Below are 15,387 nucleotides of genomic sequence, written 5' to 3'. Positions count from 1 at the left end.
CTCAGTGCAAAGGAGCTGGTAATTGGACAGTAGTGTAGTAAGTGCTATTTTTCTGCTTATATGTGTTTCCTATTTCAGAATAACAGGAAACTTCTAAAATTAATTTTACTACTCAGAAAGTGTTATGGAAATTGCAAAAAAAAAAAAAAAAGGATGTGAAGACCATGTTAGTTCTGAGATGACAATTTGAATACTACAGTTGTAGAGAAATTGCATGATAATGAGTAATTCGTGGGAAGGTAAATGAGGAATCAGTTGAATAATGTGGGGGGAAAGTAAAACATGGGGTAGTAGCACTGGAGGAAATGAAATGAAAAGTTTATTCAAGCCAAGGTTCTCAACATTGATAATTATTTGTGTTTGACTGCTTGGAAGGCAGGACAACAAGGACAAATAGGCTGAAAAACAGCTTCTATCCCAGGGCAGTATGAGAGAACAAGGCTAGGACCCTGAATTATTTGGGTAAATTAGATGAGGTTATTTGAGGAACCTGATAGACTCCATCTTGAATATCTGACCAGCAAGTAAGCTTCCCTGGACAATCACAGGTTGGAGCATAATCAGAAAGTTATAGTGATCTGATCAAAAATAACCTGATCCCTCCCTTTGTAACAGGGAGTAACAGGAAGCCGGTAATGATCATTGTTTAGTTCTGGGAAAGCGAGGTCCTTTGGGGCTTCTGAACACGTATGCTTTCGGAGCATTTGGGGAATTTAATTGCACTTGTATTTTTTGCACGCACTTGTATTTTTTGTATCCAAGTTATGACACATATGATACGTCATTTTGTGTATTTAAGGTGCGCCTATGCACCTTGTAGGGATTCTCATTTGCTTGGGAATCCACCTGCGCAGGTGTAATAAAATGGTTGCTTTCTGTTGACCATAGCCTCCTTGACCATTTTTTGGTATGAAGAAATTATATCTGGAATATTTTTCTATTGAATTCTACTGTATAGTGCAATACTAATGCAATATCGGGTTATCAATTCAATTGTATATAATGTGAAGGATGTGCATTTGTGTTTTATTTTTATAGTTATAATGTAGACTGAAGATGGCATTTAATTTCGTTGTACGAGCTGCAATGACAATAAAGTTAAGTTAACTTAAAAGCACTACAATTGCTAATTACCTTGCAGTGTGCATGACTACCCTGTTTCCCTGAAAATAAGATCTCCCCAGATAATAAGCCCAATCGGGCATTTGAGCGCATGCGCTAAAATAAGCCCTCTCCCGAAAATAAGCCCTCCCTGAAAATATTGCAACACAGCAGCAGCCATGAAGTGACCACACTCACCGCCTCCTGCACCTCAAAAATATTAAGACCTTCCCGAAAATAAGGCCAAGCGCTTATTTCAGGGTCCAAAGAAAATAAGACCCTGTCTTATTTTCAGGGAAACACAGTATCTAGATAATCTGTAGCTATAGTAGATTACTGTATTATTGTTTTACTATAGCATCAATGAACAGTCTGTATTTTACTATATTACTAAAAACAACTTGTTTGCATTAATTGAATGTTGCACCTACTTAGATGTTGGTGCCTTTCTTGCAGGAATATTGTATGCTCTCAATATTCTGATAAGAAGTTTAACATCTCCATCTGAGACTCCCTGGGCTGCAACCTTTCGTCTCTCTTTCCTTTGTGGTTTCAAATGTCTTCTGCGTTCACTTAGCTTGAAAATTGCATTACTCAATTGGCTAGAACAAATGAAGAAATAAAAAAGTTATTTTGATCAGACCGAAAAAGTCAAGCTGATGGCGGCAGCACTGTAATCAAAGCTCTTTGGTATTTATGTTGACTTCACGTGTACATACGAAGGATGGGGATGACAATCACACTGCTGCAACTGTCTTCTTGACCCTCTCCCAATGGATGCTGCTGGATCCAATTCAAGTGGAAACCCTTATGTGCACCCAAATGATTTTGATTATTGCAGTTTTCCTGCTAATAACAGGCTGTTCATTGATCTCATCGTGCAAATGATACTATAGCAGGGGATGGCATTTACCACTTCTCAGAGCTTGAAATATATGCACAATTGGTTTAAAAAACAATTTCATTTCATATATTTTATACTATTTACCAGATGCCACAAAGCATATCGTGTTGTAAAACTGTATTTGTTCTAGTGTTTCAATAATAAACGAGATCTTTCGGACTATTTTTTTTAACCTTTCAGTTTCATGTAGTAAGAAGTTTTTTTGGAATTTTACATTGTTCGTATTAGGCATTTGTACCCACCTTGGGCCATTTTAAAATATGTTGTTTAAAATTAACTACCTCATTGATATAATTTCTTCATAATCACTCACAAGGTCTGATAAGTTAAATTTGTGCCTAATGGTCAAAATTTGTTTTGCAACTTGATTTCGCATCTAAAAAAAAAACATAGTAAAAAAAAAGCATAAGTTCTCTGTAAAATTTAATCAACATGAGTTTAAGTCAGAAACAAAATTTATTTAGCTGTTGAAGGCTCCTTGGTGCTCTCTCAGCTTAGTTGTTTTCTTGCAGATGTTTCATTACCCAAACTAAGTAACATCATTAGTGCCATTACACTAGCACTGATGATGTTGCCAAGTTTGAGTAATGAAACGTCTGCAAGAAAACAAGCAAGCTCAGAGACCCTGAATTACAAATGTTCTCCTTTATTAGTATTTAGATGTTGTTCAGTGGTGGGATTCAAATAATTTAATAACCAGTTCTCTGTCCTAATTACCAGCTGAGTGGGAGGGGCTCCATGGTCATGTGACTGAGTGGGCGTGGCCAATTCAACATAACTCACATCGATGAGTGCTTCGCCTTAGCTGTTACAATGTAATAAGGGTTAACCAGAGAGGCAGTTTCTGTAAGCACGGCAATAAAGATTAGGCTAGAAACAACACTAGAATGTTTCCTTCCTGCCTTCCTTACAGGATTAATCCTGTAAAGTGGGGAAAAACGAAAGGAGATTTCTTCCAACAACTTATTCTCTGAACTGCTTAGAAAGTTACCAACCGGTTCTCCCAAATGCAAACTGGCTGAATCCCGCTACTGATGTTGTTAATGCTTTGGAAGTGCCAGCAGAAATAAATATATTTAGAGTGAATTATCTCGTACAGGCATTGCTTGAAGCAGATAGAAGGTTAGAGGGTTGAGTAAGCGTTTTATTGCTAGATAAAAGGTGCATGTTGCCCTTGGGGATCAAAACATACACACTTTTGTCCATGTCTAATCAGACCCCAAATAAGGAAACAAATGATTTTTAGAACAAAAAGTATTTGCTTTTAGGGGGAGATATAAATTTTATTTCATTATATTTGTTAGCAAAATCCTTCCCCTTCTGTATTAAATTATGTCAGAAATTAAATGCGTTTGAGAGCAAGAATAACCACTTGAAAGCAGGATTTTGTTCAATTATTCATGCACCCTTTCTGATCTTAAAAGTAGACCTCAAAGTAGGCTTTATTATATTTATTAAAATTAAATTAGTAAAATAAAGTAACATCACATTAGAAGCAATAATTTGCTACAATTTCCATTTTCCAGAACATCCCATCCAACATAGACTGAATGTTTGAAAAACAAAGTAAGATAAGAAATAAATTTCAATACAAATTAAAAGGTAAAGGTTCCCCTCGCACATATGTGCTAGTTGTTCCCGACTCTAGGGGGCAGTGGTCATCTCCGTTTCAAAGCTGAAGAGCCAGTGCTTCCCGAAAACGTCTCCATGGTCATGTGGCCACCATGACTAAATGCCGAAGGTGCACAGAACACTGTTACCTTCCCAACAAAGTGGTTCCTATTTTTCTACTTGCATTTTTACATGCTTTTGAACTGCTAGGTTGGCAGAAGCTGGGACAAGTAATGAGAGCTCACTCTGTTACACGGTGCTAGGGATTCAAACTGCTGACATTTCTGATCGACAAGCTCAGGGTCTTAGCCACTGAGCCACCATGTCCCTCAATACAAATTATACTGTGCTTTATTTTTTATTCAGTACAATACAATTTGTACTGAAATTTAGAAATGGAGAAATTATTGTGTTGGGCCAGCACAGCTGGATTAATTCTTATGTGCAAAGATAATTGCTTGAGGTAAAGAAACCAAAACATCTTATTAGATGTAAGAAATAATAAGATACAATAAGTCTATATCTAGTCCTAATTGAAACATGCAGTTCTGTGGAAGGTGTGTGATTGTATTAAAATACCCAAGTTCAAGTGAGATTCAACTCAATAGTATATTTAACATATAGTGTAACAAGTATTTTGTACAGTTAAGCATTTCTGTCTTTTTCCTACTTCTTTTTAATCTGTATATTTATGATACAAATTTTCAAAGAAGGAAAATGAAATCTATTGGCTTTAATTTAGGCTTGTGATACAAATTATTATTTGAAGCACACCATAATAGCAATAGCAATATAGCAATAGCAATAGCAGTAGACTTATATACCGCTTCATAGGCCTTTCAGGCCTCTCTAAGCGGTTTACAGAGAGTCAGCATATTGCCCCCAACAATCTGGGTCCTCATTTTACCCACCTCGGAAGGATGGAAGGCTGAGTCAACCCTGAGCCGGTGAGATTTGAACCGCTGACCTGCTGATCTAGCAGTAGCCTGCAGTGCTGCATTTAACCACTGCGCCACCTTGGCTCTTATAATGTCTGAATAGAGTTCTATCAGCTTGGATCCAATACTGTTTTAAATATAATTTAATAATTAACTATAAGAAGAGTAAATTTTAATGTTTGGACCTTAGTTGGTTTATTTTTGTCAGCTTCAGTGAAATGGCTTATCCATTAGAAAAGGCATAAAGAAAAGACTGATCAGATATTTAATTTTTAAAAAATTGACATACTAATTTCATCTACATCTTGCTTCTTTAAAATTAGTTATGGAGTGGGAGGTTACTGACTTATGTGGATTATTAGAATTTTAAATAATTGGTTTAAGGTAATAGAGTTTCCCTCTTTTCTATAATTTAAACTTTTTTAAAGAAAGAAACATACTACTTGTTCTCCTTTTGGTTATCTAAATTTGTTAAATATTTAGCTTTATCATATATATGCAGATTATTTTCAGTTACTGAATAATTTGACTCATCATTTTCAAAATCTAGCATTTATGTCATATCTCCACCAGTGGATCTCAGTACATTTGCCTATTTAAAAAATTGCCCCCTCTCATATTTAACATGGGGGGAAAAACACATTTGGAAAAATAATTAAACCTATTCTTCAAGCTGGTTTGGCTGTATTAAGAATGCAGTGAATGACCTCTGCTGTTCTAGATGGGTAATTTTTGAAAATAGCATATAACTTTGTTGCAATACATTTCCCTTAACCTTGACTGTTTGGGACTTATTAATGCTTTGCTTTCACTTGCAGATTATAGTGACAAAGTTTACGGAGGTCTAATTAAAAAGCATATTAACTTTAAACAAAAATATAATAGTATGTATTTTGACTATTCTGTTATTTTAAGGTAAAAACTAAATGTACCATTTTAAACCTAATTATTAAATACAGTGTTTGTAGAAACTTATTTTCTGTTATGGGTTTATGTAATCTGTTGTCTATTATCAATGGCTGACATAATAAAGTTAAAGTACTAAATTAAAGTGAAAAATGTGAGTCTTTATATGAATAGAAATTAATTCTTACTTGCTACACAAGATTTAAATGAATGTATTTCATACTGTTCAATATTCAGCTTTTGTATTAACAATATAACTGCAATGCATTACTTTAAGCAGTTTTTATGTTGATATAGCAATGTTACTTATTTTATTTTTGTTCCACGTGAATTATATATGGATTTAAACCATGGCTCTCTTGAGAAACCATCTGTATTTTGTTGTTGATGTTATTACAGCAATTATATCCTAAGCAGCATATACTTCAGAAAAATATACATATGTAACATTAGGAGTCCTCCTGGATCCACAGCTGACTTTCGACCACCATTTATCAGCTGTGACCAGGGGAGCATTTGCCCAGGTTCACCTGGTGCGCCAGTTGCGACCCTACCTGAACCGGGAGGCCCTCACAACAGTCACTCGGGCCCTTGTGACCTCTAGGCTGGAATACTGCAACGTGCTCTACATGGGGCTACCCTTGAAGAGTATTCGGCGACTTCAGCTAGTCCAGAATGCGGCCGCGCGAGTGATTGTGGGTGCACCTCGGTTCGCCCACATAACACCTATCCTCCACGAGCTGCGCTGGCTACCTGTTGATCTCCGGGTGCGCTTCAAGGTGCTACTTACCACCCATAAAGCCCTCCATGGTAGTGGATCTGGGTACTTGAGAGACCGCCTCCTGCCAATTACCTCCTCGCGACCTATTAGATCACACAGATTAGGCCTCCTCCGAGTTCCATCTGCCAGTCAGTGCCGACTGGCAACTACGCGGAGGAGAGCCTTTTCAGTAGTAGCTCCGACCCTTTGGAACGATCTCCCCGTGGAGATTCGTACCCTCACCACCGTCCAGACCTTCCGCACAGCCCTTAAGACCTGGCTAGCCCGTCAGGCCTGGGGATAAAGCTAATTTGTCCCCACCCGAATGATGAATGAATGTTGCTTACTATTTTACTTCTATGTATTGTTTGTGTCTATTGTCTGTACCCTCCCTTCCTTATTTTATGTAAGCCGCCCTGAGTCCCCTCAGGGAAAAGGGCGGCCTATAAATACTAATAAAATCAAAATCAAAATCAATCAAATCTTTCTATAGATGGCCAATTGAAAGCACCCTGTCATATTGTATTACTCTGTGGTTTGGAAGTATTACTCTTTCGGATAGGAAGGCTGTGCAGAGATGGGTGAGGAAGCGGAAAATATTATTCAATGTCCTCTTCCTTCTATGCAGGACATAGCATATAAGAGTTGCTTAACCAGGGTCTGCAATATTGTCAGGGACGCTACACAACCTATCCATGACCAGTTTTCTTTGTTACCTTCTGAGAGGAGGCTTCGTGCTATCAGAAGCAGAACAACTAGATTCTGTTATAGCTTTGAACCATATAGTATCAACCTTGCCAATTCTCAAGGCTCTTTTTTCTGCTATGTATTCAGAACGGACTGATGTGTGTGTGTGTTGTGTGTGTGTGCGCGCGCCCATGGGTGTGCATGTGTAGCATATGTATATGTGTGTGCATGTATGTGTATGGTTCTATTTTCTTTTGAGAGCGGGCATTAGAATTTAATTTTTTAATGTGCGCCAGTATGTTCAAGAAAAAAGTGACAATAAAGGTTAACTTATCTTAAGACAACTGTCCTTAGGTTTGATAGAGATGGAATACTACATTATTTTATTTTCAATGCAGTAGCTTCCAACCATTCATTTTCTAATATATTAAAAACTGTCATACCATCCTAACAAAGTTGGCAGAACTATTTCTTTGTGCAGAAATAGGATCCATATCTGTCATAAACATGTCCTTTTCCAATTGGCCTCCATGTTCCTGAAAGAAGAAATGGATTGTTTTTATTAATTAAAAGGAACACTAGGCTGTTCAGCCAAGTAAAATACAGCATCTAGGTCACTATATTTATATTCTACCTTCTTGAAAGATATAGATTGTTGTGGTCTTAAGTAACAATTATTTAGAGTAGTACTTTCTATTGATTTCATACAGTGATATCTACTATAGAAATCTAATATTTTAGTACCTCAATTTATGCTGGTATATAATTTAAGTATTAGAAAATGTTCCACTAGTTAATCATATAACTCTTATGACACTTCTTAATGGGAGGACTGAATATAGAATGAATAAATAGTGTAACTAATGCATGCAAGGTGTAGGGGGAAAAAACAAGCAAAAGGAACCTCTGTTGATCCATGAGAAAAACTGAATTTGTAAAAAGCTAAGCCTTAGGTCTATCGATTACAGAGTCACTTCATGGAATTTTGTTGCCATTAAATGGAGTTGCTTTCCATTACTTTCTTCTGTTTTCTCCCCCAACACCCCAATCTAGTTGCTTACTTATCACTGTGATTCTTTTAAATGCTCAGTTGATGTGTTATTGCATCTGTACAAAGCCATTATCAGAAACCCTCCAAAGAAGCTTAGTTGTGGCTCCCAAGTGTGGCTCCCTCGAAAGAAGCTTAGGTGTGGGCTCACTGCTTTAGCCATCACTGGGAACCAGGCCAACATCAACTGGCATAGGCATTGGAAGAGGTGAAAGTAGAACATGGTGTGAATGCACAATGTAAAATTAAACTTCAATATTTGTTCTTACAGTAAAATACCTGAAAAATTGTGTCTGGGATTTCTTTGTCAAAGAGAGGAATTTGCTGAAAACAGTAGAAGCCCAACTGTCCTAAGTTCCTAAGCTGTAACAACCGGAAACGTTTGCAATTTTCAATATGTTCTTCAATAGCAAGGTTAAATTCTTGCAGTAGCTTAAGGCGAAAGTGTTTTGAATCACTTTTCTCCTGAGATTGCGCATACTGTTAGAAAATAATAAATATAAGTTGGGATAATTTTGATAAATACAACCAATAAATACAAAAACTTTACTGCTATGAACATTGTTCACATGCTGAAGAGGAGAAAATATAATGAAATCTGCAAAGATTTTGCCACTAAAGAAGCATAAGGAGAGCTAAATGTTTTGGAAAAACAAACTTATTCAGAAAATAATTGACTTTTTTCTTTATGTATGTATATGTATGTATAGAAACAGTAGAACTATTACTAAATGCTATGAAAACTTTCGTTTAGTCAGCATCTAAACAGAGCATCTAACATCTGCTACATTTTAGGATTATAATGTTTCTATTTAAAGAACCATGTACTGTAACTATTATAGTGAATAGATATCTATAATTCAAATACGTATTTATCCTTCCGTTTAATTAATTTTATAGTCACCTAATCAATGAACTAATAACTACAAGCATTTTGAATATCAATTCCATAAGTCACATTATATGTACAAATGTTTCCACACCAGTCCTGTGTCTATTGCCATTCAATTTCAATTGTTAACTAAAATGTCCTGTATTATGAGAGAAAGAAAAACTCTCCTTTTGCATCTGCTCACACTGTAAGGCTTTGTTTTGTCAAATGTCTATAAACTGTACTTGTACTCTCATGTTTGTTAAAGAGGAATCAAAGCTACAATGAAACAAGTTGGATAAAAGGATAAAAGACAGTTCTAAACTTGGTTCTTGTAAAATTAATAAATAAGCGATATGATCATGTAGGGTTAAAAAGGAACAACATATACACACTTTTTACTTATCAAAAATTATTACAACATCCTATTTTAGTTTCTTAATCAGTGTTTCTAAGTCTTTAAATTTATTATTTAGAATAAAAAAATTATATTGTTTAACATTTATTACAGTTTCTTTCAGAGAACTCAGAACTTCATTACAGAAATTCCATCATTACCATAATTAACTCAAACAAATCTGAGTAGTAAGGATCATTTGGGTCAATATTTATGTCTTTTGCCCAGTCAATTAATTTTTGGATATCAGAATGCCACCAAATTCCTGTCCCTTTTCCTGAACTGATGTTCCTTGGTACACTAAAACAAAAACAAACAAAAAAAAACAAAACCTTAATGTGAAATAACAGTCTCATTATGATGCCACAATAGGAAAAAAGAAACCTGAAAGAATATAGACTTATTTTAACAGTTTAAAATAGTCAACGCATATGAACCTCAAGATGTATTCCAGCACTTTAAATCATACACTCAGAGCTACTAATTTAAGGGTGTAGAAACAGGCCGTAAATTATAAGAGTGTGGAAAAGACCCTTAAAAGAAGTCAATAGGGTTATATACCTGAAATGTAGGCTACTGGGAGCAAAATTGTGCTGCATCTAAAAGAATGTAAGAAAGTAACCATTTCTGAGAATAAAAGTATGTATGTTCCTCTTAATTTTGGGTAAGATCTAAATTTATGGTTAGTTTAGGAAAACTTTGTAGCAATAATAGCTATGACGATAAGCTGAACATGTACATTGCATTAGGAATATTGGTCTGTTCTCATTCACTGAGCCGAGGTGGCGCAGTGGTTAGGGTGCAGTACTGCAGGCCACTTCAGCTGACTGTTATCTGCAGTTCAGCGGTTCTAATCTCACCGGCTCAAGGTTGACTCAGCCTTCCATCCTTCCGAGGTGGGTGAAATGAGGACCCAGACTGTGGGGATGATATGCTGACTCTCTAAACCGCTTAGAGAGGGCTGAAAGCCCTATGAAGCGGTATATAAGTCTAACTGCTATTGCTATTGCTATTGCTATTGCTATTCTGAGGAGACGCTCTGATCTAAATCCAAAGTGGGAAAATTTCATGTCAGACCCAGTTTAAGGCCCAAGGACCACTGGCCCTCCAATGATGGCTATTAAGTACAGAGCAAATCAACATATGACATGCTTACAATTAGCCATCCATGATAAATTTCTAGTTAATTATCTGGAGACAGGTTACGCCATCACAAGATTAGTAACACATGTCGTTTATGACCAGTATCTATGCAATACAGAAACTTAATGCTAACATTTTCTCACTTTTCGAGCAAAATCTGAAGTGCATTAAGTCCTCACTTTCCAACCACTCATTCATTGAATTTACAATGGCACTGAAAATAGAGACTTACAACCAATGTTCCCTCTAATTTTTTTTTCAGTGTGTGCGGAAAAGTATAGTGTTTGAGCAGCACATTTTCATGCCTGAGCACCTGAATTTTTTTAGCCATAATTGCCATCAGAGCAGATGTTGGGGAGGGGAGCAAGGAGGGAAAGGGTCCCCTCCCTCTCCCTCAGACCCTCAGGAAGGAAGGAAGGGAAGGGGAGGGAAAGGAAATGGGAAAGAAGAAAAGGAAAGGATGAAGAAGGGAAGGGAAGGGAAGGGAAAAGAAAAAAAGGGAAAAGGAAATAAGGAAAGGAAAGGAAAAGAGAAAGGAAAGGGAAAGAGAAAGGAAAGGAAAAAGGAAAGGAAAAGGAAAGGAAGATAGAAGAAGGACAGAAAGGGAAAGGAAAGAGTGGAATGGATTGGTACTGCTCAAAAATCAAGTCTCAAGATCCCGTGGATTCCTTTGGCTCAGGCAGTCCAACTTCACGCTGCTTCCCTCTCTCCGCAAAGCGAAGGGATCGCAGAAAGGCTGCTGAGCCCAGAACGTGCCTTCAGATGATGCAATGCCTGAGAAACGCGGGATGTGCAGAGAAATGCAGGCCACAACTAGCAAATCACGTTTTCCAAGGAACCGACTAAGCCCCAGAGGACCAATGGGAATTCTCCCTTCTGCAACATCATCGGTCTCCTGGCAGAGTCTTCCTTGACTTCACCCGCTGGAGGAGAGAATTTGGTGCAGAGAAAGGAGGGAGGGAGGGGGAATATTTTAAGTCGTATTTTAAGACATTAAAAAACACTGGCGGAAGTTGGAAACTGCTGTGCGCCATTTTCTTGTTACATACGCGGCCGCGCAGCCGCACAGCTTAGAGGGAACATTGCTTACAACTAGTTCTTGAAGTCACATGATTGCGATTCAAGTGCTTGTCAAACCATGCACATTCACAAGGATTGAAATGGCCCATGGTCATGTGATCACTATTTACAAAGTCAGTGAGGAAGCTGGCAAGAAGTTTCAATCACATGACATCAATTTAACAATCTGCAGTGATCTGATTCATGACTGCAACTAGAACTGGCATTGTAAATCAGTGCGATAATGTAACATCACAATTAGTGACTGCTTAATAACTTGTTTAATAACAGACTTGCCAGTCCCTATTGTGGTTGGTGACTATCTGTATTTATATCCATTTCATGCTTCCTCCATGCCTATTTAATTGGACTGGGTGATGAGAAGCTATGAGTTTTCAGAATTCCAATAAAATTAATAATAATAAAATGCTTCTGGGAATTGGGTGGGTGGGTAGGAAACTTGTAGAAATAGGCTGTGCTAACCCAAAGCCTGCAATTTTTAACTACTTCAAACTGGAGTGCAGAGGTAACACAGATATATGCAATTAGATTAGCATCGTTCTATCAGCGTAGTTTCAAGATTATAATTCACATGATTACTGAGGCAAAAGCAAAAATAGGTATTTCCTCATTTTATGAAATACACAATCTATTTCTAGGAAGACTTAGAACTCATAGATTCCTTGCAAGACAAGGAAAAGAGATGCATGGCATGGTAGTTTGTGCATTGCAGGGAAAAATAGACTGTATAGATATTGTTTTACAAAAGCAAACAGTGAAACTAATACATAAATATCATCACCTGTTGGAGGAAATAAATGCATGTTGAATAGTAGGAGCCAAATGAATTTCCTTATCATTAACTGTCCAAGATAAAGAATATATTAATTTTCCTGATGTCATAATACATAATTCTTCTGTTTGATTTTCACCAAAGGAAAAAGGAACATCTACAGTATAAACATAACCAAAACAAACATCATTGAAACACCAGACTTTTATTTCACTTTAAATGCCACATATTCATTGATGTAAGTTTTAAATGCTAACTTCTGAAACTAACCAATAGACTGTTCACTTGCTAATGACAAATCTTTGGCGCTTAAAATTAGGGTCAAATTAGTCACAATAAAATGGATATGGCTGATAAAAATGGGTATGTGAGCATCTGCTTTCAAATTGTTTAGAAAAACAAAGACCTTTCATCTCACCAATCATAGCCTTATAGTCTGTTCCCATGTGTATTTTGAAATATACTTCAGGTAGCAATGAAAACATGAGGACCACTAATTTACTAAGGTTTCTTCCTGGCACAAATAATTGAGATATATTACTAAAAATAATGGTAATACAAAACCCCAAATCATTTCAAAAGAAGGGCTTTGAAAATAATTTTAAATAATTTAGAAAAAATGTGCTACATTTGGAAAGAGTTACAAGCGTTTTTTTAAAAAATGTATCTGAACCCAAAGATATTATGCTTGTCTCCAGCCTTAGTATGTGTCCAGCAATGCCAGCCTTTCAGGGAAACTCCTTCTTCTTTACAGTTCTCCATTGCATGACATGGTCATTCTAGGAAACACTGCAAAGCACTGTTAGAAGCCCATAGTCGTTGTGAATGAACAAGTTATTTTTACCAATAAAAGAAAGAAAAGGGAAACCTCAGAGGCATCTTTTTCAAAATTACACTTAATCCTTCTCTGCCTCTAAGTTTAACACCAAATACTTCTTCCGTTTTGTATTTAAAATTTGGAGAGAGAAAAACCACAGTGAAACTGAAAACCTGCCTCGTAAAAACATACAGTGAAACAGAGTAAGTAATTTGAAGAAGTATTGCTGTAGTAACTTACTGCTTCCCACTGCTCCATCTGAAGGTTTAACTTGTTGTTCACAGCTAAACTCTACTTCATCCAAAACATCCTTGCTTTTCAAAATACAGTTATTAGGAAGAGGTAAGTAGACTTTGGCCAGCAACATGTTTTTATTTGACTCCATAATCTACAAAATAATATATCATATGATATAAAACCATCTGTGTCAAATAAGAATTGATATTAATTAACCAAAGTATAAGGAAGAAAAAGCCACAATAAAAATATTTTATACAGATAGAAACGTAAGGTTAATATTATAAATATATGTATCTAGATCTAAAAGGATTTTCCCCCATGGGTTGCTTCTACATAAGCAGAACTAATTCAGTATAATGAGTATGTTTTTGGAAAGATCAAGGTACCCATCTGCCCACTGCTGAGTAGCTTTGGGTCATTTATTCTCCCTCATTACAACCTATGTCATGGAGTAGTGGTTGTTGTGAAGAATAAAATTAGACAAGCTTGCCATGTATATTGACTTCAGTTCTAAAAAAAAATAGAACAGAGAAAAAACCCAAAATAGAATGCAATTAATAATAAATAAATAATATCTAGGGGCCAGTCAGTTTTTCAGGATTGCACAATCTTACACTATAGTGAAGGCACAATGTTATTATAAATACCAAAAAAATTAAAATGTAAACAAAAGCAATGTTTTGAAATCAAGTCTTAACAAAAAATGCACAGGACATAGCTACATCATGAAATTCTTCCCTTTTGGGGGGGTGTTATATTTAATTTTGTAGATTGGTGGATACCATATAACGAGACCACAGATATTGTAATGTCAATCTACAATGCACATTTGCAAAAGAACCAGTGTAATCTCCTGGAATATATAAGTTACTGATCGCAGCACATTACAGGTAGTCCTCAACTTATGACCACAATTGAACCCAACATTTATACTGTTAAGTGAGAAATTTGTTAAGTGCCCCATTTTATGACTTTTCTTGCTTGTTAAGTGAATCACTGCAGTTGTTAAATTAGTAACATGGATGTTAAGTGAATCTGGTTCCCCCAATGATTTTGCTTGTCAAAAGATGATAACATGACTCCAGGACACTGCAACAGTCATAAATGTGAATCAGTTCTCAAGCATCCAAATGTAAATCGTGTGACTATGAGGATGCTGCAACGGTCATAAGTGTGAAAAATTGTCATAAGTAATTTTTTCTGTGCCGTTGGAACTTTGAACAGCCATTAAGCAAACTGTTGTAAGTTGAGGACCACCTACAGTATTTCAAACATTATGGAGGACATAGTAAGTTCATTCAACAAGCATGTCAACTACATGCTTATCCTGAGATAAAATAGTTAAATATAAAAATTCCCCTCAAAATAATAGGAACAGAACATTCAATTAGATGAAGGTTTTGTAAAGAGAAGATTATTAGATTTCAGATGCAATATTCACATCTGCATAGATACCTCTAGCTGAAGGGATTCAGACCAGTTTAAAATCTGAATTATAAAATGTTGTTGGAATATAACTTTAAAATCATCACAAAGAGAAAACTCTGGAGTGCAAGAGACCAATTTATTATTGTAATATATTTTAATAAAATATTTCTCCATTTTGACCTTTTCTCTTCTGTTCTGTTCTTCACTAAAAATGAACAAATTAAAGTTAATATTTTATTTAACCATACTGTCACACAAAAGAAACTACACATAATTTTTTGCAGGGAAAAAAAATGAAGTATGCATTTATAGGTAGTCCTTTACTTAGGACCACAATTGAGCCCAAAATTTATGTTGCTAATGAGAATGACTGTGAAGTGGTATATAAATCTAATTGCTATTGCTATATCCATGTTTTTCAATGTTGCTGTCACTTTGAACAGTCACTGAACAAATGGACATAAGCCAAGGCCTAGCTGAACTATTAACCACAGTATTCTTCTGGAGAGCTTGGACTGCTCTGAGTTCTACGAGAAGGCGATAGAAAGCCTATTCTACAGAAGATTGCAATGTAAGGTGGGGTACAGGGAGGAAAATTTAAAGATACCAAAGGATATATCTGCATTTTTTTTTAAAAAAAAATAGCCATTGAAAAGTGAAACAAATATGAATGATACTCAGAAT

The 15,387-nt window shown here is 36.1% G+C and overlaps 1 protein-coding gene across 1 annotated transcript in view; it reads right to left on the bottom strand.

The window, feature by feature from the left end:
• The window catches only part of CC2D2B (coiled-coil and C2 domain containing 2B), a 53,906-nt gene that overhangs the window by 23,122 nt on the left and 15,397 nt on the right, over positions 1-15,387 (bottom strand). Inside the window, exons 13-20 of the mRNA XM_032231700.1 lie at positions 14,731-14,908; positions 13,276-13,423; positions 12,228-12,375; positions 9,385-9,523; positions 8,235-8,435; positions 7,351-7,443; positions 2,287-2,381; positions 1,533-1,703 (exon numbers count right to left, since the gene is read on the bottom strand). Coding sequence (XP_032087591.1) covers positions 1,533-1,703; positions 2,287-2,381; positions 7,351-7,443; positions 8,235-8,435; positions 9,385-9,523; positions 12,228-12,375; positions 13,276-13,423; positions 14,731-14,908 — 1,173 coding nt within the window. The remainder of the gene's footprint in view (positions 1-1,532; positions 1,704-2,286; positions 2,382-7,350; positions 7,444-8,234; positions 8,436-9,384; positions 9,524-12,227; positions 12,376-13,275; positions 13,424-14,730; positions 14,909-15,387) is intronic.

The sequence above is a fragment of the Thamnophis elegans genome, chromosome 15 (assembly GCF_009769535.1).
Source record: "Thamnophis elegans isolate rThaEle1 chromosome 15, rThaEle1.pri, whole genome shotgun sequence".
Classification (NCBI taxonomy): Eukaryota; Metazoa; Chordata; class Lepidosauria; order Squamata; family Colubridae; genus Thamnophis; species Thamnophis elegans.
The sequence above is the reverse complement of the archived record's forward strand: the minus strand, read 5'-3'. Positions and strand labels throughout refer to the sequence as shown.